The 25,532-nt window shown below is 57.8% G+C and overlaps 10 protein-coding genes across 10 annotated transcripts; 6 read left to right on the top strand and 4 right to left on the bottom strand.

Annotated features, from left to right (window-relative positions):
• The first annotated feature begins 230 nt into the window (after positions 1 to 230).
• BCV69DRAFT_262552 (putative pyruvate kinase) lies at positions 231 to 2,588 on the top strand. Its single transcript, XM_025490720.1, has 4 exons — positions 231 to 489; positions 601 to 679; positions 794 to 873; positions 982 to 2,588. The coding sequence occupies exons 1-4, from the start codon at positions 468 to 470 to the stop codon at positions 2,388 to 2,390; spliced, it is 1,590 nt and encodes a 529-aa protein (XP_025346189.1). The 5' UTR covers positions 231 to 467; the 3' UTR covers positions 2,391 to 2,588.
• A 532-nt stretch (positions 2,589 to 3,120) lies between these two features.
• Positions 3,121 to 5,027, top strand: BCV69DRAFT_251949 (MFS general substrate transporter; the record flags this gene model as incomplete). Its single annotated transcript, XM_025490453.1, has 5 exons — positions 3,121 to 3,711; positions 3,788 to 4,090; positions 4,148 to 4,279; positions 4,353 to 4,703; positions 4,794 to 5,027. 5 exons carry the CDS (start codon positions 3,121 to 3,123, stop codon positions 5,025 to 5,027), a joined length of 1,611 nt encoding a protein of 536 aa, XP_025346188.1.
• Positions 5,028 to 5,339: 312 nt separating this feature from the next.
• On the top strand, positions 5,340 to 9,752 carry BCV69DRAFT_284624 (Pkinase-domain-containing protein). Its single transcript, XM_025493108.1, has 3 exons — positions 5,340 to 5,987; positions 6,071 to 6,459; positions 6,541 to 9,752. Exons 1-3 carry the CDS (start codon positions 5,421 to 5,423, stop codon positions 9,374 to 9,376), a joined length of 3,792 nt encoding a protein of 1,263 aa, XP_025346187.1. The 5' UTR covers positions 5,340 to 5,420; the 3' UTR covers positions 9,377 to 9,752.
• Positions 9,603 to 13,688, bottom strand: BCV69DRAFT_284623 (hypothetical protein). Its single transcript, XM_025493107.1, has 5 exons — positions 13,371 to 13,688; positions 13,069 to 13,249; positions 12,549 to 12,985; positions 12,376 to 12,482; positions 9,603 to 12,299 (listed from the first exon to the last, which is right to left on the bottom strand). Exons 1-5 carry the CDS (start codon positions 13,387 to 13,389, stop codon positions 9,942 to 9,944), a joined length of 3,102 nt encoding a protein of 1,033 aa, XP_025346186.1. The 5' UTR covers positions 13,390 to 13,688; the 3' UTR covers positions 9,603 to 9,941.
• A 591-nt stretch (positions 13,689 to 14,279) lies between these two features.
• BCV69DRAFT_242316 (mitochondrial genome maintenance MGM101) lies at positions 14,280 to 15,532 on the top strand (the record flags this gene model as incomplete). Its single annotated transcript, XM_025490030.1, has 4 exons — positions 14,280 to 14,385; positions 14,916 to 15,063; positions 15,164 to 15,370; positions 15,478 to 15,532. Coding segments are annotated over 4 exons (516 nt in total), but the record flags the coding sequence as incomplete, so codon positions are not given.
• Positions 15,533 to 15,556: 24 nt separating this feature from the next.
• Positions 15,557 to 17,605, bottom strand: BCV69DRAFT_284622 (NAD(P)-binding protein). Its single transcript, XM_025493106.1, has 5 exons — positions 17,157 to 17,605; positions 16,884 to 17,082; positions 16,440 to 16,801; positions 15,839 to 16,357; positions 15,557 to 15,746 (listed from the first exon to the last, which is right to left on the bottom strand). Exons 1-5 carry the CDS (start codon positions 17,259 to 17,261, stop codon positions 15,633 to 15,635), a joined length of 1,299 nt encoding a protein of 432 aa, XP_025346184.1. The 5' UTR covers positions 17,262 to 17,605; the 3' UTR covers positions 15,557 to 15,632.
• Positions 17,606 to 17,892: 287 nt separating this feature from the next.
• Positions 17,893 to 20,692, top strand: BCV69DRAFT_284621 (MFS general substrate transporter). The gene has a single exon (XM_025493105.1). It carries the CDS (start codon positions 18,167 to 18,169, stop codon positions 20,465 to 20,467), a length of 2,301 nt encoding a protein of 766 aa, XP_025346183.1. The 5' UTR covers positions 17,893 to 18,166; the 3' UTR covers positions 20,468 to 20,692.
• Positions 20,693 to 20,705: 13 nt separating this feature from the next.
• On the bottom strand, positions 20,706 to 21,814 carry BCV69DRAFT_58582 (Arf-domain-containing protein). The gene has a single exon (XM_025495373.1). It carries the CDS (start codon positions 21,635 to 21,637, stop codon positions 20,945 to 20,947), a length of 693 nt encoding a protein of 230 aa, XP_025346182.1. The 5' UTR covers positions 21,638 to 21,814; the 3' UTR covers positions 20,706 to 20,944.
• Positions 21,815 to 21,992: 178 nt separating this feature from the next.
• BCV69DRAFT_300804 (hypothetical protein) lies at positions 21,993 to 23,147 on the top strand (the record flags this gene model as incomplete). Its single annotated transcript, XM_025494498.1, has 1 exon — positions 21,993 to 23,147. The coding sequence occupies one exon, from the start codon at positions 21,993 to 21,995 to the stop codon at positions 23,145 to 23,147; it is 1,155 nt and encodes a 384-aa protein (XP_025346181.1).
• A 53-nt stretch (positions 23,148 to 23,200) lies between these two features.
• BCV69DRAFT_284617 (WD40 repeat-like protein) lies at positions 23,201 to 25,455 on the bottom strand. Its single transcript, XM_025493104.1, has 4 exons — positions 24,835 to 25,455; positions 24,065 to 24,741; positions 23,384 to 23,996; positions 23,201 to 23,286 (listed from the first exon to the last, which is right to left on the bottom strand). Exons 1-4 carry the CDS (start codon positions 25,393 to 25,395, stop codon positions 23,272 to 23,274), a joined length of 1,866 nt encoding a protein of 621 aa, XP_025346180.1. The 5' UTR covers positions 25,396 to 25,455; the 3' UTR covers positions 23,201 to 23,271.
• Between the last annotated feature and the right edge of the window lie 77 nt (positions 25,456 to 25,532).

Below are 25,532 nucleotides of genomic sequence, written 5' to 3'. Positions count from 1 at the left end.
CAACGCAAAGGCGCAGGGCGTAGCGCGGGCAGAGGGACAGAGGACGCCTACGCGGGCGGACTGACGTTCTAATCTCTGGGCGGGCGCACATCTCCAGCGTCACAGGAAAAAATGCAAGGGCAGCCAGGAAGAACAGCCGTGCGCCAAAGTGGGCGGGCCATGCTGTCTGTCTCTTCTCTCCCCCTTCCTTCTGCTTCCCGTCTTCTGCACCCACACCATCATCTACCCTTTGTTCGAAGCATTCGCCTTGAGCAGACCATCGAGTGTCACTCCATCACCACCACTCTTCGCCTTATACACTCTCCCTGTTCACTTAGGAAGAGCAGCCCGCGCATATCAGACGCAGCATAGATCAAACCTCCATTATCAGCTAGCTCAACTTCACTCCTGTTGCTAATCCCAGCGCATATAACCACCTCTGTACACCTCGCCCACCTCACCTTACACCTCCTCCACCCCTTCACAACATGCTCTACCAGCCCATCGCCAGTGAGTAGCTTTATCTGCACCGCCTGCTTCATGCCATATCAATCGACGCTTGAACTGCAAGCTGATCACTTCTTCCTCACCACCCGCCCTTTTCTCTTCACCCTCGCGCAGAGTCCCAGCTCGAGTGGTATGCCTCCCTCAACCCACTCGAGCACTCCATCAGTGCTACCAACAAGTACTTCCGTAAGACGTGAGTGTCCACAGCCTGGGCAACGGGCATCATCACCCCAGCGACCCACCGAGATAAGGATACGAGCGCAGCACTAACGCGGGTACCCTCGATTGATCGTTTCCCCTCTACCAGCTCCATCATTGCCACCATTGGTCCCAAGACCATGAGCGTGGAGATGCTGGGCAACCTCCGCAAGGCCGGTATGAACATTGGTGAGTTGTCAACTGCCACTCCTAGTCCCCAAGAGAAGGCTCACCTGCCCAAGGACATCCGCTAACCATCTACCCTGCTGCTCCGCCTTGCGCTGCTCTCCCTCTCAGTCCGACTGAATGCATCTCACGGTTCTCACGAGTACTTCAAGACCGTAGTGGACAACGCCCGTGCCGCCGTCGCCGCTGCTCAGGGTCGTCCCCTGGCCATCGCCCTTGACACCAAGGGACCCGAGATGCGAACCGGTGTCATGACGAACGGCGAGGATGTCAAGATCACCATCGGTCACGAGTTCTACGTCACCATGGACGAGAAGTATGCCGAGAGCTGCTCCGCCGAGTACCTCTACATTGACTACAAGAACCTCGCCAAGAAGGTCGAGGTAGGAAGGATCATCTACATCGATGATGGTATCCTCGCTCTCGAGGTCATTGCCATCGAGTCTGACCTCCTGGTCAAGGTACGAGCCGTCAACAACGGTACCCTCTCCAACAAGAAGGGTGTCAACTTGCCGCTCACCGACGTCGATCTTCCCGCCATCTCCGAGAAGGACAAGAAAGATCTGCTCTGGGCTGTCGACAACAACCTCGACATGGTCTTTGCCTCGTTCATTCGAAGGGGTTCCGATGTCCGAACCATCCGTGAGATTTTGGGAGAGAAGGGAGCTCACATCAAGATCATCTCCAAGGTCGAGAACCACCAGGGTGTCCTCAACTTCGACGAGATTCTGCGAGAGTCGGACGGTATCATGGTTGCCCGAGGTGACCTGGGTATCGAGATCCCAGCCCCTCAGGTCTTTATGGCCCAGAAGATGATGATCGCAAAGTGCAACATTGCCGGCAAGCCATCCATCTGTGCCACCCAGATGCTGGAGTCGATGATTGTCAACAACCGACCCACTCGTGCCGAGGTGTCGGATGTAGCCAACGCCGTCCTGGACGGAGCTGACTGTGTCATGCTGTCGGGAGAGACTGCAAAGGGAGCCTACCCTCTCGAGGCTGTTCGCATGATGGCCGAGACTGCCTTCCTGGCTGAGCAGTCCATCTCGTACGTTCCCCTCTTCAACGAGATGCGTACTCTGACTCAGGTGCCCACTGAGACTTCCGAGACTGTGGCCATGGCTGCCGTCGCTGCCTCCCTGGAGCAGCAGGCACACGCCATCCTGCTCATGTCTACTTCGGGTAACACTGCCAGGCTGGTGTCCAAGTACCGCCCACGATGCCCAATTCTGACTATTACCCGTGACGAGCACACTGAGAGGGACGTGCACCTGTACCGAGGATGCTACGGTATGTTCTTCCCTTACCCTCGTCCCGCAGACGAGTCTGGCTGGCAGAAGGATGTGGACAACCGAATCAAGTACGGACTCAGCGAGGCCCTGAGGCTGGGCATTGTTGAGAAGGGTGGAGTGTGCATCGTCCTGCAGGGCTGGAGGGGCGGAACAGGTAACACCAACTCGCTGCGCGTCCTCAACGTGCCCGATGCTGCTGCCGACTTCCAGATGGAGACTCTCAAGTAGAAGAGCAATAAATGATGCCCTTGTCCTTGCTCGAGGAAAGGGGTGGGGAGGATGGGAGCGGAGCAGGGCCGGGGTTGCAGCGTTGGTCCCCGGCTCCATAGAGCGCCATCCCTTTTCTTTGTGCCCAGTTCCCTTCTTGTCGCAAAAGTCTTTCCTTTCTTGTCGTGCCCTTCCTCTTTCGATACACAATGTAAAGTGAATTTCCTCGGATGCCATCGTGCCCATTGTCTCGCAGCCGCCGGTGAGCGATTATTGGGAGCCTTGGAATTCAGGAAAGCGGCAATTTTGAGGCTGAGCACGCTCTCGCACAGACCTCAATCTCACGGGCGGAACGAGGGGGATCGGGCATTTCCCCGCTTGGCAGGTTGCAATTGTGCTTCCTACTCACGCTCTCACCGGCTTCCATACCCGCACTCCCAGGGGGGCATCAGCGGTCATGGTAGAGCCTCGTCCACGCCTGAGCATCGATGGTGTTGCTCCTCGCGCCCAGAGCTATGCTGGCTACTCGACTCTGCACCCTCTACAGGAGGCCTCCTCCTCGCGGCTTCCCACCACGGGTACAAGTGCAGGTACAAGTGCAGGAGCACAGCGTCCCCAGCGACCGCAAACCCTCTTCCTCTCCCCCTCTTACTCTCACCCTTCCTCTTCCTACGCCACCGATGCCCCCTCCTGGCCTAGCCGCTCCAAGATGATCCGTAGCGTCTCGGCCGTCGGTGCTCCCTCGCTCGCAATGGAGAGCGAGCCGGCCACTTGGCGCGCTACAGCGCAGGGGGAGACTCCGTTGGATAAGACGATCAACTCGATCGGCATGGGAAGGTACCAGTGGGCTCTTCTCCTTCTTACTGGGTGTGGGTATGCAGCGGATAATGCGTGGCTGCAGGGAGTAGCGATCATCCTTCCTCGGGTGCAGAAGGATTTCGCCGTCCCAGACGGACAGATTGGACTGCTCAGCTCGTGTACTTTTGCAGGGATGATGCTGGGAGCATTCGCCTGGGGTACCTGGTCCGATGCAAATGGACGCAAGCTAGCATTCGACGGGACGCTCCTCCTCGTGACCGTCTTCGGCTTCCTATCAGCCTTCGCAGGCTCCTTTCCCACACTCTGTCTCGGACTCTTCTGTCTGGGTCTCGGACTGGGGGGATCTATGCCGACGGACGGATTAGTCTTTGTGGAGAATCTGCCCACGTCGAAACAGTACCTGCTGACGTTTCTGAGCGTGTTCTTCAGTATGGGATCAGTGGCCAGCTCGGTGTTGGGTCTACTCATCATACCGGGACCGGTGGAGAGGTGGAGGTGGTTCTTGGGAAGTTTGGCGGCATTGGTGAGTATAGCAGGGCAGGTTTTAGTGACAGTAACGGAGCAAACACTCAACTTCCGTCCTAATTCGCTCCCGAAAGACGACTTTCTTCTTGAGCCTGCGCATCGTCTTCTTTCGGCTAATCGAATCGCCCAGGTATCTGGCCTCTTCGGGACGATACGAAGAGGCAAGGGTCGCTCTGCAGAAGATTGCAGCATATAATGGAGCCCCCCTACCTGTGGCTCTGAGCGACGTTCATGACCAGGCAGAAGGCGCTAGCGAAGCAGGAGGGGGAAGCTCTGTGCAAGGGAAGGCTACACGGCATCGCCAGCCAGACTCTAGAGGTGGATACTCGGCTGTAGCCAGCAGCGACCCCGTGGAAGCTTCAGAAGGGGCAGAGGAAGTCACAGAGGAGCAAGAGGGGCCGACGTCACGAAGACCTCCAAAACGGACAGAGGAGTGGCTGCCAGCTGCTGTGAGCGAGGCACTTGCGCCTCTATTAGCAAAGTACGGCGCTTTGTTTGACGATGAATGGCGGTTGACGACTGTGCTCGTCTGGGGCATCTGGACTAGCGTATCCCTCGCCTATACAGTGAGTGATGACGCGACGCAGGGGCATGCCCTTAGTCGGCGCTGACCTGTCCACGCCTGACCTCCCGCCACAGATGTTCAACGTCTTCCTCCCCAAGTTCCTCGAATCACGCCTCTCTACCCCCACGGGTCCGTCCGACCCAAGCGCAGTCATGCGCGACTACCTCCTCTATGCCACTGCCTCTCTTCCGGGCTCTCTCCTCGGCGCATGGTCAGTCGAAACCCGTCTGGGTCGAAAAGGGACCATGGCTCTCAGTCTCTTTCTCACGGCTGTGGGGATGTTGAGCTTTATTCAAGCGGCTAAAAGGTGGCAGATCATACTTAGCTCGATGACCATTTCGCTCACGGCGACGACGGCGTATGCGGCGCTTTATGGATACACACCGGAGGTGTTTGAGACTGAGGTCAGGGGAACCGCTTCCGGGGTGAGCAGTCTTTTGAAAACAAAAGACACCCTTTGCTCTGCCGAGACTACTTCGCTGACCTCCTCCCTCCTCCGTCGCTCTGCTGATCAGACCGCTTCCGGTCTCTCGCGCCTCGCAGGGATCATTGCGCCCGTCCTCGCCGGCTGGCTCTTCTCCATCTCGATAAATGTACCCCTGGTACTGTCTGTGATTCTCTTCGTCACGGCTGCCGCCATGTGTCTGGCTTTGCCCATTGAGACGCGGCGTGAGAGAGAGAGGGATGGGGAGCTGCAAGAAGGTGAGGGTGGGGCGGGAGACGGAGAGCGGAGATGTGATGTGACATGAGCTGGTGGTCGTCAGTGGGGTGCGCTGCACATGAGCAATATCACACATTCAATCTTTACACCGCTGAATTTGATATTGAGGGTATACCCGCGATGTCGTCGTGTGTCGTGTGTCGACGCCCAGCTGCTGCTGCTGCTGTCTCTACTCACCTTCGGCTCCGGCTCCGGCTCGAATCCACTTCTTGCTCCCTGTCCGTCTTGCCGAGCGAGTCGAGGCAACTTCCGGCAGGCCCAGGCGAGCGGGCCACCCTCATTTCTTTCCGCCGGAGCTCATCGTCGTCGTCGTCGTCTTACAGCACACATCCTGATCCCCACTACCTTTTGCTACATCGACAGATCTTCACATCAGAAGGCTGTATCACTCTGACCGCTGCCCCCAGTCATCACATCAGGGATGAGTCGCCAGACCGTCACGGCGTCTCCCGAGCCCGAGTCCGGGCCAAGTCACGATCGCGGACAGGCAGACGACGACAAGGAGCAAGGAAATCAGGTCACCGTATCAGAGGAGCCGGCCTCCATGTCCTCGTCACCATCGTCTTCCAATCACTCTCTTGTAGCCTCGCCGTCTCGATCTCCGAAGGCTTCGACGGACTCTCGGCCTACTTCCCCTTCTCCATCTCGACCTCGTCGGCCTGCACTGGACGGGGAGGGGGAGGGAGAGCAGCAACAGGACCAGCAGCAACAGCAAACGCGGACGTCCTCACCGCCCCCTTCCTCCTCACCCGTACAAGCAGATGGTGACCAAGGAGAGGGAGATAGCGCCTCTCCTCTTGCCGCATCGCCCACCTCCGAGAAAGCCGATCCTTTCTCTACGTTGAAACCTGGAGGCAGTTCCACGACAGATTCTAGTGAGACAGAACCCCAAGAGGGAAGGCAGGAGGAGAGTTCAGCCGGAACTCGGACACGGCAGACTAGCAGGGAGTATAAAGAGACGCTCGATGCCAAGACCAAAGATGAGAAGGTAGGTCCTCTGTATCAGAGGTAGGAAGGCTGTGGGAGTCTAAGTACTGACAGCTTACCTCGCAAATCTACTCAAACACAAAGGATGGTACTCGCATGCTCAATCAGTATCACCTCACCCGAGTCATCGGGCAAGGCGCCTATGGTGTCGTCTTCGAGGGACGTCTCCGAGACAATGCCTCTGAAATCTTTGCCGTCAAGGAGCTCTCCAAGACTCGACTGAAGAAGTCACGTCGGAGCGAACAGCTCCGGCGGCCGGGTGCAGCTCGAGGTGGACTGAGAGGCAGAGGGCTACAAAGAGGACCTTCAAGAGGAACTTCTTCGGACAGGGAGGAGGACAAGGATCCGCTAGAGCTGATACGGAGAGAGATCGCGATCATGAAGAAACTTAATCATCCGAATATCATCTCGCTGCACGAGGTGCTGGACGATCCTTCGAGGGACGAGCTGTACATGGTCGTGGAATACTGTCCGTGAGTAGCTCCACCGATAAGACATCATGAGCTCTCAGTGATGCATATTGATCCCTCTTCTTCCTGCCAATCTTCTTACAGAGGTGGAGTTATCATCGATGTCAAGCTGCACGAGCGGACCACACCGCTGAAAGAAGAGGTCGCACGCTCCTACTTTGTGCAAATCCTCCTGGGCATCGAGTACCTCCATTCCAGCGACATTGTCCATCGAGACATCAAGCCCGCCAATATACTCCTCGCCGAAGATGGAAAGACGTGCAAGATTGTAGATTTTGGAGTCTCGGAGCTCTTTGCTCCCTCGGAAAAGCCAGCTGATGCAGTCTCTACTGCCAGAGGGCAGGGTACACCGGCGTTCCTCAGTCCGGAGATCTGCTCGGCTCGAGCTCCCTCCTCCCGTAAATCGACAGACGAGAGGAGACCTTCCCAGGGGGAGGGAGCGGGGTCAGAGAAAGCCGGGGTCAAGTCGGAGCGGGAGACTTCAGGATATCGGGACGATCTCTGGGCTCTCGGAGTGACCCTCTACTGCATGGTCGTAGGTCATCTCCCCTTTGACAAGTCTGGCTTCATGGATCTCTATGAAGCCATCTGCCATGAAGAGCCCGAGTACCCGTCACACTTGTCTCTGGAATGCGTCGATCTCCTGCAAAAGTTCCTGATGAAGGATGCCGAGAAGCGCATCACCATTGAGGACGCACGAGAGCATCAGTGGGTCACTCTGGCTGGCACCGCGCCCATCCCTTCGGCAGCCAAGAATCTCAGCTCTGTGGTCAGCGAGATCACCGAAGACGAGCTTCGCAAAGCCATCCGCAGAGTCTCTGGTGTGTTTGCGGTAGCAAGAGCTGTGACAAAGTTCAAGAGGCGCAAGAGTACAGCGAGGTCCACCGGCAGCAGTGCGAATGGAGAAGGAGGCCAGAGCAGCAACGAGCGCCAAGGGTCTATGCTCTGGCCGTCTTCTTCGAACCCTTCCTCGCCGCAAGTGCAACAGGGACCATATGACTCCCCTGAAGCATCGCCTTCTGTCTCTCGGGCCGGGTCGATGTTCTCTTCACTGACTGGCGGGGAGTCGGGTCTGGGTCTGACCTCGACAATGACCAGCTTAAAAGCTATCGGCACGAGCGGTGGGCAAAGTGGGCCGTCGAATGAACGTGCTCGATCTTCCTCGGAGCAATCACAGAAGAGTGCTGACGGTGCAGAGACAGACTCGAGGGAGCCGGAACAGACAGCGTCCTCATCTCTCTCCCCCATGTCCTGGGCAAGGTCGGCAGCATCTTCTGCGAGCTTGAGAAGTGGAGCCGCGGGTCTCACCTCGGCAATCAATACCGCGGCCAGTGCTGGCGCAAGTACAATCGGTCTTGGAACGATCGCCGAAGTGAATACGCCCGGATCTCCGGACAACAAGTCTGGCTGGTCGCTCTTCAAGGGTTCGAGGGAAGCAGCAGCCCAAGAGAACCACAAGGACGACTCTGGCTCTGTTGATATTGTGCAGTCCCCTCGTGCGGAGGGTGGTCAGGAGGGGTCAGACACGCCTACCAAAGTCGAATCGCCTTCTAGCGAGGACATAAAGGACAGTCCATTCGCGCCCTCTGGGGATGGCGAGCGTCGCCAAACCCAAACGGATCGCCTACACGCATCGCTGCAAGCTCTTGAGACCCGTTTAGAGGCTCTTATGAGAAAGTCGGACCCTACGGCTGCTAAAAAGCATCTCAGCAATCGACTACAGCAGGCTGGTCCGCTGGATCGCCTCTCGGCAGGTCTCAAGAGCTTCGGTCTTGATAAGATTGCGGCTGCGCTCGGCAGCCTTACTGGGCACGATGCAGGGTCTCCGAGCAAGGGCGAGGAAGCAGGCAAAGAAGATGCAGATCAAAGCCAAGAGGACGAAGATGAAGGCAGCGACGAGCGGCCAGTACCTCATCGACCTGACTCCCTTATCGAGCCAGACCATCTACAAGAGGACAAGGAAGGGCATAATGTGCACACTGGCCGCAAGACTTCTCGAGGTACTGCCTCTTCGGGAGTGAAAGTCGACCGCTTCTCCGAGCAGCAAGAACACTGGGGTCGGGCGCGCGGCGAGCGCTCATCGTCTGCGCTCGGGGACGAGCGACCGCACCTCTTCGGCGGACCTGTCGTGGAGAGCCCCTTGCGCGAGGAGGTACCTATGCACCAGGCCGTGCAGACACTCAGTGCCCTTGTGCCGGAAGGGGACGACCGGCAGGAGCAAGGGGAAGGGATAAAGACGGATGTTGGATCTGCGGGCGAGGGTATGGGCAGCAGCAAGGGTAGCGGTAGTGGCAAGAACAGCGGCAGCGGCGATTACTTTACCTCTTCCCTCGGACCCAAGTCCAAAGCTGCCGCGAAGCAAGGGGAGCGCCAGGACCACCAGCAGCAGCAACCAGACGAAGAGGGGGGAGCTCTCCCCTCTGCTGCAACATCAGTCTCTCCAGGCGCAATCGATCCTCACTCGGGTCGCATAGATGGGGAGGTGCCGGCAGGTGAGGACGGGGAAAAGCGCCATATTGAGCGACCGGCTGTGGGAGAGCCCAGAGAGGAGGACAAGCATGAGCCGCCCGTTGAGCCGGAGTCGGGTGCGGAGAAGGGGGATCAAGTCAGCAGGGGCGGCGACAGCAGCAGCAGCAAGAAGGACCCTGGTGAGCGTACTGCCTCTCCCGAGACCAGGAAGAAGGGTGGCGCAGCAACGGACGCAGATACACGACCGCGGGAAGACACGCAAACGCAAACAAGCTCGAAGAGACAACCAGCCACCATTGATAGTGAAGCTGCAGCAGGTCCAATCTCTGCCGAGGATTCTCTCCCTGCATCTGGATTCGGAGACAATGATCAGGCGGGACAGGGTGATGAGGGCCAAGAGGGCGAAGTGAAGGACCGTAAGAAGGGCGGACAGGGGGCGGCTGTCCTCTGATGTGCCGATCTGCAGTGGTGAGAGCGACTGATGGGGGAGGAGAAGAGGTGGGAATCGCCCTTGTCCGTACGCACGAGGTACAATTTCCTGGTTCGATTCCCCACAATTATGTATACTAGCAAAGTGCGCTTGGTTACTCTGAGCGCCTTTTATCTTTGATCTCCCTTTACATTGTGCGGCGCTGCGCTCGCCCATCCGTCCGCTCACTCGAAGTGTAGTCTAGAGAGCCAATCAGTCAAGAACAAACAGAACGTAATCTTCTCGCTTCTCGTTGTGCTTCAATTGACAGGAGGGGGAGGGTGTGGAGGAATGGAGAACACAAATTGCGAAGACACAAACAAAGAGTAAAGGCGAGAGTTACGACACGGTCGAGGACTGGCGGGAGTGTGAGCGGAGGGAAGCGAGCATGTGTGCGATGAGAGGTGGCGCTCGTAGATATGTGTGGGTAGAGCAGAGGGAGCCCTCGCAGATACAAGAAGAGTCTCATGGGTGGTTGTAGAGGAGTGCATTTCGCATCAAGCGTATTCGACCATGAGTGTGCAGCGGGGCTTGAGGCTTGCTGAGCTCACCTCTGTGGGCCATTGCCGCCACCGCCGCCGTAGTAGGGCATCCCGCCCATCATTCCAGGGGGTGGAGGCGGCATTCCCTGACCGCCCGGCGAGCTGGCTCCTGCAGCACCAGAGCCTCCACCATAGGGACCCAAGTGCTGAGGGGAGCCCGCTGCGCCTGGTCCAGGCCCGTACAGCATCTGCTGGTGGAAGTAAGGCGAGTGAGGAGGCGGGGGAGGAGGTCCAGGGGGCATTCCGCGCATGGGGCCCATACCTGGCGGCATGCCTTGCGGACCCGGACCGCCGCCAGTGAGGTAGGAGTGCTGTACATGAGGCGGTAAGGCCATGAATTGGTGCTGCAAGTGGGGCGGGAACCCGGCGAGCAGGTTGCCCAGATTGGGACCTGGGCCTTCTCGAGCATTGCCACCTCCGCCGCCTCGCATTGCAGGATGGTTGTTGCCGTTGATGCCAGGTGGAGGAGGGCCTTGAAGACCAGGAGGTGGGCGAGCCAGCAGACGTGGGTCGAAGGGAGGTCGGCCTGTACCACCAGGGGACTGGGCAGGCCCACCACCGTTACCAGAGAAGCCAGGAGGCAGTGAGCCGAATTGCTGCATACCGCCCTGATGCGAACCCATTCGCTGATGTTGACCTTGCTGGTGGCTTTGTTGCTGTTGAGGATGATCGAAGAACCCTACACCGGGGCTCTGAGATCGATGCTGCTGCTGCTGTTGAGCGCCAAAGCTCATGTTGGGACTCTGGGCTCGAGGCGGAATGCCCATGGGAGGAGCAGGCGACGCTCGACCTGTGACACCTGGAGGTGGATGAGCGTGAGCATTGAACCTTGCTGCTTCAAGCCCGGGTGGAAGCCCTTGACCTTGCTGAGGATGGCGCTGCTGTTGAGGTGAAGGAGCGCGCTGACCACCAGAAGAAGATACTGATGGTGAAGGCTGGGCTCCTCCAGAGAGCATTGCCATCAAACCAGCTGCTGCTGCACTGCTGACACCATCGCCACCGCCTCGACCCGATGCCTGCTGGGAAGGAGTGCGGGAGCCATCGCCCTTGCCACTGTCCGGTCCTCCACCGCCTCCTCGAAGGAGCGCCATAATCTTCTGCATACTCTCGGCATCGGCATCACTGGGTTTTCCATCGCTGCTACCACCTCCAGCTCCAGCCTGCGGGGATTTGACAGTCTCTCCACGATGCTGAGATTGTTGTTGTTCCGAGGAGGATTGCTGAGGCTGGGAGTGATTCATCATCATGTTCTGGAACAAAGCTTCCATTCCGGCACTAGCATTGGAAGGCGTTGAAGTGCCACCCGGCGTGGAAGCGGCGAGGCTGGGACTGCTCGTAGAGTTGATACCTTGGGTATGGGCAGCCAGAGCCTTTTCCTGGGCTTCTTTAGCCTTATTCGTAGCAGCAGCGCCATCAAAGAATCTGGCAAAGCGACTCGACCCCCGGCCTCCTGCGGGAGTGGCCGCGGCGGCTGAAGGTGTAGATGCGGCCGAAGCAGAAGCAGTCGATGACGTAGGGGCACTGGATGCACCTGCCAAGCCAGGAGGTGGACCCGATGCTGTCGGAGGCTTACTATCTCCAGATTCGATGTGTCCGTCTGTACCCTCGTCCGCCTTCTTCTGAGAGGTTGCGGATGCATCCGTTGGCTTCGAGAGACCAGGTGGTGCAGATGGCCGAGCAGCGGGCGCGGGCTGCGAAGTGGCATCACGATCGGTTGTTGTGCCATCGCCGCTCTCTTTCTCCCTTGCTCTCCTTTCTCGCTCCTTCATCTCTCTCTTAAATGCCTGTATGCTGTCTTCACCTGCAAGTGGTGTAGCATGGATTTCGGATCCCTGGAAAGCATCGAACTTGAGCTTGCCCCTCTCCTTCTTCTCTCCTTGTGCTGGGTGTGAAGGGGTTGAAGCATTGTCGTCCATCCAACTCGGCGATTCCGCTTCCTCGGCCATCCAAGCGGGGAAGGCGGCAGAGCCACCTGCCCCACCTCTCCTGGAATCTTCGCCCCTTGCACCTCTAGCTCCCACCGCTCCCCTTCCACCGATTGCTTCAGAGTTTCGCTTGGGCAGTCCAGCAGCTCCAGGACCTCTCCTCCAATCAGATGCTGCGTCCGCCAGTGCTCCAGCTCGCACCATCTTGCGCTCAGCATCCGGTGAGCGAGGGACCGTCTCCCACTCGCCATCTTCTTCTTCTCCACCGCCTCCCCTGGAGCTGGCACCACCGTCTTCGCGTCGAGAGTCTCCTCGGTTGAAGTCCTTGCCCATACCACCGCTGCGAGGCATCCGAATGGGCTTGCCTGCCTCATCGAAGGCGACAGGCTCTCGTTGTTCTCGATCACGGCCATACGAGGACATCCGTCCCATTGGGAACTAGAGCAAGAAGGAAGCAGAGGAAGATTCAGCTCAAATCGCTCGGGGAGGTATACGCCTTCAATAGAGGACTTACCCTGCCTTCGCCGTCTTTGCCTGCTGGCTTGAAAGTGCCGCTTGCAGAGACTTGACCAAAAGGATTCTTGCCTGTAAGAGAGAATCGGGAGTTCGCACCTCGTGGGTCTGGCAGACGCAGGGTACCTCGTCAGGCGGAGATATCAACACGCATGACTTTCCGCGGCGACTCACCGTTTGCGTATCTTGGAACAGCGCCATCGCCTCCTGCCTCCCGATCTTCATATCGTTTGTTGTAGGGCGCTCTGCCCTCCCCTCTGTCACCGCCCCTCTCTCTGTCATGTCGTTCCGGGCGATCACCACCTCGCTCTGACCTCTCCCCAGGAGGTCCGCCTTCCCTCCTCCTCACGCCTTGGAAGCCGGGAAGGTAGCCGTCTCTGCCATTGGCATGCGTGGACTGTTGAGCATCTCCTTTGCTGTGTGAGAATTCGCCCATTGGGCCGGATGCATCATCGTGTTGCATACGTCCGTAATGTCTGCCGTGTCCACCTGCCTCTCTGTCACCTCCCCGGTTATTGTATCTCCCGCCCTGCTGCTCTGAGTCGCCTCGGTGCTGATATTGATTCGAGTGCGACGTATGGCCTTGGCGTGGTGTATACGATTCCCAGTCACTATGAGAAGAATGAAATGGATGAGTGAGCATTCATATCAGATGGCAACGCCCGCGTCTGAGTCGCATCGGCAAGGAACTCACCCGAACCACTGCTGGAACGGAGGCATCTCTGGTTGCTGTACCAACGGACTACCCGACAGCTTCAGTAGGAAAGCGCGGGAATACTTGACCCTGCTGTCGTGCACGGCAGTCTGTGCAGCTTGGCCATTCCCATTGCCGGTGGACGGTCGAGAAGCAGGGCCTAGCCCTGGAGGAGGCCCGACTGCGAGATAGCGATGGTAAGACATGTCAGTAGCTGGTACCACAAGCACAGGTCACCAGAAGGGTCTCTCTTCGCCCCTTCGCTCTTTCTTGCCGAATTATCTGCTGTCGCTTGTACTCACCCACTGCTGCTGACGCCATGCTGATTCAGTGATTCGATATGCAGCGAGTCAAATCAACTTGAATGTCTGAGGCGTTGAGGGGGTTTCACTTGTAGGTTGTGGATGTCTCAGTGAGGCACGGAGAGAGCCGAGAAGAGAAGGCAAGTGAAGAGAAATCGTCCGCGAGAGAGGCTCAATGGTATCAATGAGAGACTAGGTTCGATTGGGACTCGCTGAGAAGGATGACGAGGTGTGCGTCCGAGACACTCTCAGTGGGGACGGCGAAGGTGTTGATAGGATGTGTTGATGGAGGTGATGGACCCGGTCCCTACACTTTTGGACGAGCGGCCTGCAGACGGGGACGATGCTCCATCGAGGAGCCTTGGGCATTGGCCAGTCCGCACCGCGCGCTCGGAGCCGAGGCCGCCATGGCCAAAGGAAGGACAGACGTGAGACGCAGGGTGACACACACACGCAGAAGGGACTCACGCTTACAGTCACACTCGAGCTCCACTCACTCAGCATTAGAGACCTTCCCTTCCTGCGTAGTCTTCCATGCTCATCCTTGAACACGTCACCACAATGCTCCCACGCTCACTCGCCATGCGCTCGATGCGCTCCGCTCTCCGTCCCTACTCCACCACCCCTCGCCTCCTCGTAGCTTCCAAGAAGCCCGCCGCAACCTCAGCGGCAGACCTGCACGACCTTCCATCGTCGGTAAAGCAAGCTGGCAAGCCCTCTTCGTCTTCTTCCTCCTCGTCCTATGCTCCCTCGGGCAACTCGACTTCAGCAGCAGACATCTCCTCGCGTCCTTCCGCGCCGGGACCCAGTGGACCTGAAGTGGACGCTTCGGTTGCTGCGCCTGGACAAGCTGCCGCTGCCAGGTCTGGTGGTGGAGCAGGAGGAGTTAGCAATGGAGAGCAGCAGGAGAACTGGACGACGAGCTTTGCTGGAATGAGCGAGAAGCCATTCGGTGGAAAGGCGGCAGAAGTGCTGGGAGAGGAGATCAATGCAGAGGATGTGGAGATCAAGCCTGGTGAGTAGTGGTTGCAGAATGACATTGCTGAGTCGTGGATTAGGGCAGTGGCAGGCCGTACGGTCCATACAGCCGTATGAGGGCGATGTGAGCGGCGGTATGAGCGTTCCGTCTTCGTCACCGCCAATTGCCGCATACCACCCTACTTCTGTTGACGCCCCATTGGGAAGAGGGATCACAAGCTTACTCCTAAGCTTTTCCCGATCAACAAATGGCAGAGTGTTCTCCCAAGTCTGAAGGAAAGCCAGGCGCAGCCATGAGGCGGGCCATGGAGGGGCACGAGACCAGGAAGAAGAGGAGCAACCCCCGGTCCGCTGGCGGATGGAGTTGAATGTACAGAAGAGAAAGGGTACGGCCTACAAGGGGCGGATGTTCCCTGCATACACAGCTTCTCATTGTACAATGCAACAGTCATACAGCACTTTATCCTTCCATCTCCGTCACGATAATGTCCTCATTGATTGTGGGAAGCAATTTCATCTGACCCTTCTCAACTCCTATTCCCCTATCGCCTGACGGTTCCACTACAGACGGACTCCTCTACCTACCCGAGATCAAGTACAGGAGGGTCCTCACACGTGCATTCGGAGCCGGCGGCTGGGCCATGGCTCCTCGGGGAGAGACGAACGTGGGACCAAAGGTGGTCTCGAGGGAATGGGTACTGGTGTGTCTCGGTCGGTAAGTACAAAACAGGCTTCACACGCTGCACCTTCGACCAGAGAGTCAACCCCTCTGATCTTCACCCCTCCCTATTTCCCCCTTTGGCTCTCCTCTTCAGCTTCGTCTCCACCGCCCGCGGCGAGCAAGAGTACTTTGATCCAAATGGCATCGCAACTGCCTCTGAAGCAGCCAAGTCCAATGCCCTAATGCGGTGCTGTAAAGACTTGGGCATCGCTAGCGAGCTCTGGGATCCGCGGTTCATCAGGGAGTTCAAGAAGAAGTACTGCATGGAGGTCTTTGTCGAAGATGCTAGGACGGGAAGGAAGTGAGTAGAAGCTGAAGTGGCAGAAGGACAGGAGGGACTCTTGGTGAAGAAAGAGACGAGGAAGCTGACGACTGATTGTCTTCTCGCTTTTCATCGCCCCTCTACAGGCGTAAGCTCTGGAGGAGGAAAGATGCTGGTCCCTTCGAGTATCCGCTCAAGGAAGTCAAGTAAAGGCGACATTGTAGGGTCTCGCGATAGGGTCATGTAGATTGCACTCGTCACCACTTTCAGCTTTCTATGCATACATTGAAGACTGGTACGACTATGACAAGGAAGGAACGCCGTCCTTCGACGTGATGATCCTGACGCTCCGCTGCTCGTCGAGACTGACACGGCCGGCATTGAGGATCGCAGTGGTGTAGACGGTGTCTTTAATCTTTGGGTGGTGAAGTGGAAGAGGAGGTAAAGACCGTCAGTCCACTGCTGCCGCTGCCGCTCCTCCGCTCTACTCCTCCCCCGCCTACTCACAGTCGGCAAGACCCCCTCGTACGACTCTGCTGTCCTCTCCCCCTTGTTGATCGCCGTGCAAGCCCTGGTAAAGAGTTCCAGAGAGCGGTACCCATAACCATTCTGGCCAGCAAAATGTCCGTCTAGATCGGCCGAGTAGAGCATGTAGAAGGGATTGATGTCTGCCGAAGCGCCCTGACCTTGCCCGTCTTCTTTGACGAGGGTGTATCCTCTCCGGGATTGGTTGACCTTGGCTTCGCCCTTGGTGCCGACGTAGTGGAAACCTTGCTCGCTATGCACACCTGCACCTGAAGGAGCCGTCCAGCTGGCGGTGAAGATGGCCGTGGCGCGCTGACCTGACAGTGGGGAGCCAGTCGACTCATCGAGCAATTCGCACTCGACGAGGAGGGTGATTGTGTCTTCTGTACCCGCCTGGCAGCCGAGGCTCTCGGCGATGCCCTCTGATGCGGAAGCGGTTACCTTGACGGGTCTTGCCCGACCTCGGACATACCAGTCGAAGATGTCCACGTGGTGTGAGTTCTGTAAGAACAACAAAAGGTCATGGCAAGAGTCAATAACCCCATCTTGATCTCTGTTGGGCCTTCTTGCTGTGCAGACTCACCAGGTAGTAGGAAATATCGCTATCCTTGCCTGCCCAGCTAGCAAAGGTCGCCAGCTGCTGCTTTGGCTGTGACATGTACGAGTAGAAGTAATTCGGCGACCCCAACTCCATCCTCGCCTTCTCCCTCGCATCCGAGTAGGCCGGATCGAAGCGCTTGTGGTGCTCTACATAGCACAGTACACCTTCTTCCTGAGCTATCTCAGCCAGACGCAAATGGTCGGTGAGCTTCTGTACGGCGGGCTTGGTCACCAAGACGTGAATCTTGCGACGCAATGCGTATTCGGCAATGGCAAAGTGGGTGGAGTCAGGAGTGAAGATGGTGATGGCGTCGCCCGGGGAGAGTGCGTCGATGGCCGTCTTGTCTGTGGGAGGGAGAGAGTGAAGGCCGGCAGGCTGTCAGCGTGATGCCGTGGGCAAGGCTGCGCAGCACTAGACTACACTCACAAGCATCGGCGTCCTTGACACCCGGTGCAGGGTATCCAGTATAGGTAGTGTCCATGTCCTTGTATCTGGCCTCGATGTTCTTCTTGAAGTGCGCCTTGATCTGGGCATGCTTGTCTCCCGATGTTCCCACCATGCTTAGCTCGGGTCCACACAGACCTCTTCTCCGTAGGTCAAAGTAGACTAGACCAACAACGCCGACCTGAGAGGCGTACGAAGAGACTGAAGTGAGCCGATGCGGCCGCTTGGCTGCGTGCGGTAGCTGGCTCCACTCACCTTCTTGTCGGAAGGACTGCTCTCGCTCCCGCCTCCCACCATTCCACTTGTGTACTCGCCGCTGCCCACCCAAGTCACATTCGGAAGATGATCTGCAGTCGGCATGGCAGTAGCCGTGTGTAGCAATCTGGCTAGTGAGGGGGAGAAACAGGCAAGCTGGCAAGGTGCAATGGAAATGCGGGGTAGCTTCTTATACTCTACTTGTCCGAGCCCCGGACTCACCCCGGCCGTTGCTTCCGTCTTCGGCCTCTTCGCGGCGTCCTCCAGCTGTAGTCAAGCAGGCAAGAGGTCCTGACGAGGAAGAAGTCACGCCCATACTCTGGGCCAGTCACGCCGATATATCATTACTTGCCAAGCTAGCACGCTCGTGGTCTCTAGCAGTACCAGTGAAATGAGCATTCATGGCGTACCGGTAGCGTGGTAGGGGAGTGGGCAGGACCGGCGGCAAGTTGCGTCGGATCGGAAGGGAGCATGGGGTGAGCCGCGGGAGAGCCGCGGGCCATCCGTGCATTTGTCGCGTGGCTGCTCTGCCGAGTTGTCGGTTGCCCGTGCTTTGCTCTCTTGGCGCGCGGGGTGACTGTCCGGGCAAAATAGTCTTGTAAGGGCGGGCGAGGGCTGCGAGTGCACTTGGACGGCGGCGTGAGTCAGTCTGCCTGTTTGTCTCTCCTTGCAGCGGAACCGACGGCGACAACGACGACGACTGATCTCACACGCCACTCCTACGCCGTTCCGTTGCCATGAAGCGAATTTGAAGGTAGCAGCGGTGACTCCCGTGTCCATCGTCAGCCATCGCTCACCCTCTAGCGATTTCACCCGCACTCCCTGACTCAGACCCACACCTTGCCTTCTCCTTCCCTCTTCCCTCTGCATCCTACCTCGACGTCGCATTCATACCACTGTTCACATGCCTTGCTAGCCGCCTCCATCCTCCCACCCGCTCGACGGACGTACCCCTCGCCTAGCACTGTACACGAGCTCATCCATCTCGCCTTGCCTGTGCTTACGTCCTCATGGGCGTGTTGCTAGACCAGCCTCAGCGTCAAGGCTCGGTCAACCCCACACCACACTCCCATCAACGAAATCAGACGTCTGGACGCCATGACCAACCTGCCGCCGACGTCGTCAAGCAGCCATGGTACCGCATACAGACGCGCTACCGGTGGGGCTGGTGCTTTCTCTGTATCATGATCTGGGGCAGCATCCTCTCCCTGGATCGCCTCGTCACCTACTCCTTTCAGACCCTCGCAGCCAATTCCTTTCAGAAACATTCCTCCCTCACCTTCATCTCTGTGGTGCGGTCAGTGATCGCCGCTCTCGCTGGCCCGCCCTTTGCCATTCTCGAGCAACTGGCAGGGAGCCAGATTGCCTGGCTCGTCGCCCTTGCTTGCTACGTAGCAGGTCATGGCGCTACTGCTGGTTCCACATCCGTCGCAACCTACACAGCAGGCATTACCTTCTACGAGCTCGGTGCAAATGGCTGTGTCATCTTGCAGCAAATTCTCGTAGCCCGCGTCACCTCCTCGAGGGATCGACAGCTGTTCCTTATCCTACCACAGCTCAGCTTCCTCGTTTGGGCCTTTATTTCATCTAGCATCTTCAGCGCATTGTCGACTCATTGGAGGTGGGGCATTGCCTTGTTTTCCATACTCGGACCCATCGCATTGCTGCCCTTGGTGGGACTGCTGCACTACACTCCATCACCAACTCGAGAGACGGGCACACTGTCAGACGCAGACCCGATTCCGTCTGACAAGGTCCTGACAAAGGGGAGACAGTGGTCCTCTACCTTCAAGACCACCTGCTCGAAGGCAGACGTGATTGGCCTGGCCCTTCTTGGGAGCGGCACTGCCGGCGTCCTGGTACCACTCATCCTCGCCGGTCCTGCACTAGCCTGGGCTAAACCAAGATGCTTGGCGCCCCTCCTCGTATCTGGTGTGCTGATCCTACCAACCTTTTTGGTCTGGCAACTCAAGTACGCACCGTACCCACTGATTCCGAGATCGCTCTTCCGCTCAAGAACCTTCATCTTTGGATCCATGGCCGAGATCCTCTTCCAGGCATCCTTTGCCGGAGCTGCGGCCTACCTTCCCACCTATCTCTACGTAGTCATGGGCACCTCGGCCGACGCGCAGCAGAATGTGTCCTCGGTCTTCAGCTTCTCGTACGCACTGGGGTGCCTGCCCATCGCACTCGTTGTCCGCTACGCACGCAAAGTCAAGTACTTCGTCGTATTCGGTGCAGTGCTCTTCACTATTGGTGCAGGCGTGATGATCCTTCGCGGGCCGAACGACACACCTAGTCTCTTTAGGATCGTCGTCTCGCAGGTGTTGATGGGATTTGGAGCAAGCGCGAGCATGGCAGTGATCCCTTCGATGGTACAAATCGATGCTCAGCGGCGCTGGGCAGGCTCGCCAAACAAGACCGTTGGCGGAGCATCTTGGGAAGACCAAAGCGGTAGCAGCGTTGATGCTCAGGTGACGAGGGACGAGTCAGACGACGCCATCACCGTCGTTGCCACACTGAGAGCCGACACTCAGCCTCGAGGTACTTACACACGCTCTCCGGGTCCGCTGAACTTGCTGGACAGCGATGTAGGCAAAGCGATTGCGGCGCTCAACATCTGCCAGAGTATCGGTGCTGCCATTGGAAATGCCCTCAGCGGCACACTATGGTCTACATTTGTCCCCCGCTACCTCAATGAAGAGCTCGCCGCCATCGGAGTCGCAGATCAGGTCGGGGCGGTCTTCTCCGCTCCACTCACGTGGATCGTAGACTACCCTATTGGGACAGAGGAGAGAGACGCAGTGATCAAGGGTTATAACAAGGTGTGGAGACTAATTATGATCCTCTTCACTGCCCTGCTCGCTTGCTCGGTGCTGGTCGCTCTGCTGATGGAAAATCTCCGACTCGATGACGGGATTGGCCAGTCGGCTGAAGCAGCAGAGGGAAAGACGGGTCTCAAAGACTCCAATGGCCCCGCACAATCTGTCGCCGGGGACCAAGAGCTCGGATCGGGTCGCGAGGAAGGCTTCGTGAGCGATCTCCTCGGCCAGACCTTCTTCCTGCGAGTTGAAGCATGGTTTTGCAGAAACTTCCCACGTCGCAGCAGCAGCAGCGGCAGTGCTAAGATGGTCGCACCCCGCTTCGTGAGACGGATCACTGCAAGTCCAGAGCCCGAAGCCACACACGTCCAGGGCGTCCCTGATGCGCTCCAACGTAGCATTGCTCAAGATCGAGAGCGCGAGACTGGATCTCATCTTCAGGAGCGAAGACCCAGCAAGCAGGACGGTGCGGATGCGGTTCAAGTCTAGTGCTATTGCACTTGTTTATATAGGTATACTTTCTTCGAAATATTTCCCCCGTCGTGTTGTACATACAGGTATCGTCGTCACCATCCATCCACCCATCCATCCATCCATCCCGTCTCTTTCCTTGCCCACATATCCGATAGGCGCTGGTTCGCCTCTGTCCATAGTACCTGCTCCACCCACCGTGTTGATTATATTATACTTGGTGTGCCGTAACTCATAATTCGTGTGACAGAGTGTTTTGGCTGAAGCGGCTCTGCGAGGGGTCTGTTGCAGCATGTGACTGCTAGGGCGACTGGCGATGGCGGCCGTGACCGTGACCGTGCTCGACCTTTGACAGTCCAACACGGCCCTTTTTGGATGAGGCTCTAGTGTCGATGAGCTCATCGAGTCGTAGCCCAATCCGAACGAGACGCTCGAGATCAATCTTGAGGTAGAGGCAGACGCCTCTGTTGGTTGTGTCTTCTTGCCCTTCTTGTCTCAGCTTGTGGGGATAGCCGTTGCAGCTGAAGCATCTCTCTCACCCGCCAGTAGAGAATCCTCTGTTTCGCCCTGCACAGCGACCTCTTGCGCCTTTTCCAGCTTCTTATGCCTATCCACTGCATTAGACCAGTAAAGTCTCTGTTCACAGTCCTCTACGACCCACTGCAATCCCTCCTGGTATCCCATCTCCTTGACCGCCGAGCAAGGTAGGATCCTCCCTTCTCCTCCTCCCCTCACTCTCAATAGCTCTTCCAATCCCAACACTTCTCGAATCTCTTCACTGCTCATTGCTCCTGGTAAGTCTTGCTTGTTGGCTAGAACCAAGAGAGAGCAAGTGGCCAGCCGTTCCTCACGCACCATGAGCTCCCACAGCTCCTCCCTGCACTCTTTCATGCGTGTTCGATCACCCGAATCCACAACCCAGACGAGGGCGTCTGTTCGCTCAAAGTAGTTTCTCCAGTAAGGCCGCAGGGTTCTCTGTCCTCCAATATCCCAGATATTCAGCGTGTAAGGCGGGTGGGAGAGGGAGACAATGTCAAAGCCTAGTGTAGGGGAGAGACGATCCCAGTCGGGGGAGTGAAGGAGACGTTTGAGGATGGTCGATTTGCCCGAATTGTCCAGACCGAGGAAGAGGAGACGGAGCTGCCGCTCGCGATGTGCGGATTTGCGAATGATCGTCAGCAGACCCATTGCGGGCGCAGCAGAGGAGTACGAGATGACAAGATCAAGATGTGGTACCAGAGACGATGGTCATGGTCATGGTGTCAGTCTTGTGTCGATCTTCTCACCAATTCCTGATTGAAGTAGTCTGGGTCGCAGCTGGCGGAGTTGGAATAGTGTTGCTCTCCACACGGCAGCCACTGCCTTCTTCCCGATGGACAGACGACCCCACACAACACCAATCATCTCCCATTTGCGAGCCTATATACCCAACCTCAGTCATCCTCGGCTTTGACAGAGTCTTCCCATGAGTATCAGTAGACCATGCTCCTCATGTTGCGCAGGGAACAGTAGCATGTTGAATGGCAGCAGCTCTTGGCTCCGGATGGCCTCGACCAGCTCTAATGGAGCCGCTATCACTCCTCTCCCTCGTCCACGGCTGCCTCCCTCCTCGAGATCAAGATGCAGACCGCCCTCAAAGCGCTACATTTCCAACAAATCTCGGAGGTGCTTCTCATCTGCGTCTTCCTCAGGAGCAGAGCAGCAGTCTCGAGAGCCATCAAAGGACGTCGCAGCGCAGATCCGCGCTCTCATGCGGCAGTCCGCTCAGCCGGTAGCGATCATCACTGCTTTCCTCCCACCTGCCTCTGCCTCCAAATCAAAAGGCTCAGCCAGTGAGGGTAGTAGCACGATTGTTGGAGAAGAGGAAGAAGCAGATAGAGGGGAGGCCTTGCTGGTGCACGGAGCCACACTCTCCTCTCTAACGACCGTCTCCCTTGACCCTCCTCGAGTGGCCTTTTCCCTCAAGCTGCCCAGTCGCATGGCCGACGCCCTGCTCCACCATCAGCGTCACTCTCAGAGGATACGGGCAGCGAAGTACCCTTCAAGCCACCTCTCTCCTCGCCCGCATTTCATCATCAATCTTCTCTCCAGCACACAGGCACGCATAGCTGCCTCTCTTGCCCGACCAGGCACTGCTCCCCTCGACCCCGCAACGCACCCCACGCTCCTCTGGAGTAGCGCTAGTAAGGCTGCAGCGGCAGCAGCAGCGGTGACACAGGGGGAGCTGGGCTCGGCAGAGCAGGTCATGGGAGGGGATGCACATCCACTGCACATGGAGGATCTAGTGATGAGTGCACATGCGTTCTCTTCCCGTAGTAGTACGGCAGGCGGGAGTGTAGGGACGGACAAAGGGCAGAGAGAAGTAGAGGAGGAAGGGGAAGGGGAAGGAGTGCCCCTCTTGCGAGATTCACTCGGTGCGCTGGCTTGCACCCTCGAGACAAGCCTGGATCTCGGCTCAGAAGTCATCACAATGGACTCGTCTGCTCATGACCGAGGAGAGGGCGAGGGGCAAGGCAAGGTGGATGAAGCGGAAGAAGCGGGCAGCAGGCTCTTCATTGCTAGGGTAGATGCTGTCGAGGGCGTGCAGCAGGCAAACTGCTCTACCGGTGCCGGTGGTGGAGTGGAGTCCGACGAGGAGAGCAAGCTGCCGTTGCTGTATTGGCGGTTAGGCTTTACGACCGTCAAGCAGGAGAGCTAGCAGCCGCAGAGGCAGACGCGAGCAGTCAGAACCATCATAGACGATGGAAGTATCACACAAGAGTGTCAGATTGTTGACGAATGAATGACTCTCTAGCTCGAACAGATGTTGTTGACGAGGCTCTCTACTTTGGGTTCCACTGTGGACATTGAACAGCAGAGCACCGCGAGGACAACGGTCAGCAACCGGTGCCTGTCTGTCTAGCTCCCTCTCTCCCATCTTCAGCGGCTACTCACCAGTTTCAGAGCTCCATCACTACCCAAGGTAGCCACCTCTCCACTGCCGCCCTCCTCGTCCAACCAGCCAGCCCAGCCCACTCCGCCCGCATGCGCATTTCTCTTCTCCACCTTGCTCATTGGCCTCTCCGTACTCCATACATATACGCTACAGTCCAGTCCGCCGCTGATGGCCTTTTTGCCATCGGCAGAGAAGCACAGTGATGTGATGCGGGAGGTGTGGAAGACCCACTGGGAGAATTTGAGGTCCAGAGATGGCAGGGACACCACGGGAATCTTGCCCGTCGAGTCGGCGCTGGCGAGGTAGGATTCGTCGCGCGAGATGGCAAGAGCGGTAACGGCGGAGCGGTTGCGCTCGCTGATCTGGGGAGCCTTGTCCAGGGCTGACGTCGAGTAGAGGTAGACCTTGCCTTGCTCAGAGCCGATGGCGAGGTGGTTCATTGAGGCGAAAAGGGCTGAGGGTGCTGGGGTGGGAAGGCTGGAAAGGGGAGTGCTGAAAGAGCTGGAACCGGCAGGGAGAAGTACTACGGAGGTCGCTGTGAGGACATACACGTCGCCTTTGGGAGAGACGCTCAGACCCTTAGCAGCCGATGGCAAGGGCAGTGACAGCGAGCTGAGAGGATGCCTGTCGTCAGCCTCTGGCCTTTGCAGCACTCGATGAGCAGCATCACGACTACTCACTCTGTCTTGCCTCCAACAATCCGTCTCAAAACATCGTCCAGTCCCACGGCGTATACCTCCTCCGGCTTCCCGTCGGCCGACTGCAAGAAGGTCACGACGGGCCCTCCGATCTTGAAGCCCGCGACTGTGCTGACCTGCCAGTCCGCCTCTCCTGCCTTGCTGCGCTGATACCGGTAGACATTTCCATCCCACGAAGCAGCCAGGATCTCCTTTGCGCTGACCCGAACAGCGGTAGTGATGCCCTTTGTAGGGTTCAGGTACCTCCCCTTGATCGAGCCCGGTTGAGTGACGTCGAAGGTGACGAACTCCCCGAGAAGATTGAGAGCCACACCCGTCTCACCATTCGCGACGACTATCGCTACGAGCTGGTCTCCTGCATTGGCATGTCCAGCTTTGAGATCCCATTCTCCAATCTTCTCGCCTGCCGGGACACTCCACAGCTTTGCCAAGCCGTCCGCTGCCACGCTCACCATCTTCGAGTCGTCGGATCCCACAAAGGCAATATCGAAGACGGTTCCCCCTCCGCCGGCCGAGTCGATTGTGCTGACCACTTCTCCCGAGGAGCCATCGTAGAGGATCACCTTGGAGTCCGAGGCGCAGGAAGCAAAGTACTTGCCCGAGGGCGAGTAGACAAGGGACTGCAGGAAGCGGGTGTGCGAAGAGAGGGTCGAGGCGTACTATCCCAAGAGCGAGGGACGAGACGCTGCGTGAATATTGGTTTACCCACTTCGTCGCTCTTGCGGTCACTCGTATTCTCGCGTCAGTCTCACCTTGTACGGCACCCCAGCAAAGAAGACGACCTTGGTATCGTCTCCACCACTGACCGCCTTGAAAGGTCTGGCCCCTTTAAGGGCCACACAGCTCACGACTTTCCCGTGTCCTCCCAGCTCACCACAGGAGCTCCCACTATCTACGAGGAAGAATGCACCGAACTTCTCTCTCCCTTCCCCCACGACTGCAATGCGCTTGCTCTCACCATCCCATGCCAGATCCCGCACTACGCCGGAAAAGGGACGATACTCTGCTTTCAGGATCTGCTCTGAGCCGAGAATGTCCCAGATGCGAACCAGGCCAGAGCTGTCGGCCGAGGCGATGTAGGCGCCCGAGGGTGAGAAGCGGGCAACGCTGACTGGGTGTGGGTGCTGAGAGTAGATGATGGTGGCAGAGGGGGTGTTCAGTCCGGGCAGGGAGGTGACAATGACGGATCGGCCGTTGCAGTAGGCTAGGCGGTCGCCCTTTGGGGAGAGGGAGATCTTGGCCGCTTGACCGCGCACGGTGGTGGGGTTGGGCGGGATGACCGTGCTGAGGTTGAGCGTCGGAGGAGCGGTCATGATGTGACTAGGGATGGAGGTTGTGGTATGAGGGAGTAGTGAGGTGAGGCTGAGTGTATGCTGCTCTGATTGCACCCTCTTGTGTTGCTGTGCTGCCACTTGTTCTTGTGCACGGCGCGTCTCCAGCAACGGAAAGA

Source organism: Pseudomicrostroma glucosiphilum, assembly GCF_003144135.1.
Source record: "Pseudomicrostroma glucosiphilum strain MCA 4718 unplaced genomic scaffold BCV69scaffold_13, whole genome shotgun sequence".
Lineage (NCBI taxonomy): Eukaryota > Fungi > Basidiomycota > Exobasidiomycetes > Microstromatales > Microstromataceae > Microstroma > Microstroma glucosiphilum.
This window is presented reverse-complemented; position numbering and strand designations above follow the sequence as displayed.

What these genes read in the sequence shown, in the direction of transcription:
- BCV69DRAFT_284623 (XM_025493107.1), bottom strand. An exon ending in CCGTTCCAGCAGTGGTTCGG is followed by an intron (nt 12,986 to 13,068) that starts GTGAGTTCCTTG and finishes TTCTTCTCATAG; the next exon opens with TGACTGGGAATCGTATACAC. An exon ending in GCAAAGACGGCGAAGGCAGG is followed by an intron (nt 12,300 to 12,375) that starts GTAAGTCCTCTA and finishes TTCTTGCTCTAG; the next exon opens with TTCCCAATGGGACGGATGTC.
- BCV69DRAFT_284617 (XM_025493104.1), bottom strand. Translation starts at nt 25,395, where the DNA reads ATGACCGCTCCTCCGACGCTCAACCTCAGCACGGTCATCCCGCCCAAC. An exon ending in TTGCTGGGGTGCCGTACAAG is followed by an intron (nt 24,742 to 24,834) that starts GTGAGACTGACG and finishes CTCTTGGGATAG; the next exon opens with TACGCCTCGACCCTCTCTTC. An exon ending in ATTGTTGGAGGCAAGACAGA is followed by an intron (nt 23,997 to 24,064) that starts GTGAGTAGTCGT and finishes GCATCCTCTCAG; the next exon opens with CTCGCTGTCACTGCCCTTGC.
- BCV69DRAFT_284622 (XM_025493106.1), bottom strand. Translation starts at nt 17,261, where the DNA reads ATGCCGACTGCAGATCATCTTCCGAATGTGACTTGGGTGGGCAGCGGC. An exon ending in GCAGTCCTTCCGACAAGAAG is followed by an intron (nt 17,083 to 17,156) that starts GTGAGTGGAGCC and finishes TACGCCTCTCAG; the next exon opens with GTCGGCGTTGTTGGTCTAGT. An exon ending in GCGATATTTCCTACTACCTG is followed by an intron (nt 16,358 to 16,439) that starts GTGAGTCTGCAC and finishes TTGTTCTTACAG; the next exon opens with AACTCACACCACGTGGACAT.
- BCV69DRAFT_58582 (XM_025495373.1), bottom strand. Translation starts at nt 21,637, where the DNA reads ATGGGTCTGCTGACGATCATTCGCAAATCCGCACATCGCGAGCGGCAG.
- BCV69DRAFT_284621 (XM_025493105.1), top strand. Translation starts at nt 18,167, where the DNA reads ATGGGCGTGTTGCTAGACCAGCCTCAGCGTCAAGGCTCGGTCAACCCC.
- BCV69DRAFT_284624 (XM_025493108.1), top strand. Translation starts at nt 5,421, where the DNA reads ATGAGTCGCCAGACCGTCACGGCGTCTCCCGAGCCCGAGTCCGGGCCA. An exon ending in CCAAGACCAAAGATGAGAAG is followed by an intron (nt 5,988 to 6,070) that starts GTAGGTCCTCTG and finishes TCAAACACAAAG; the next exon opens with GATGGTACTCGCATGCTCAA. An exon ending in ATGGTCGTGGAATACTGTCC is followed by an intron (nt 6,460 to 6,540) that starts GTGAGTAGCTCC and finishes ATCTTCTTACAG; the next exon opens with AGGTGGAGTTATCATCGATG.
- BCV69DRAFT_262552 (XM_025490720.1), top strand. Translation starts at nt 468, where the DNA reads ATGCTCTACCAGCCCATCGCCA. An exon ending in GCTCTACCAGCCCATCGCCA is followed by an intron (nt 490 to 600) that starts GTGAGTAGCTTT and finishes ACCCTCGCGCAG; the next exon opens with AGTCCCAGCTCGAGTGGTAT. An exon ending in CAAGGCCGGTATGAACATTG is followed by an intron (nt 874 to 981) that starts GTGAGTTGTCAA and finishes TCTCCCTCTCAG; the next exon opens with TCCGACTGAATGCATCTCAC.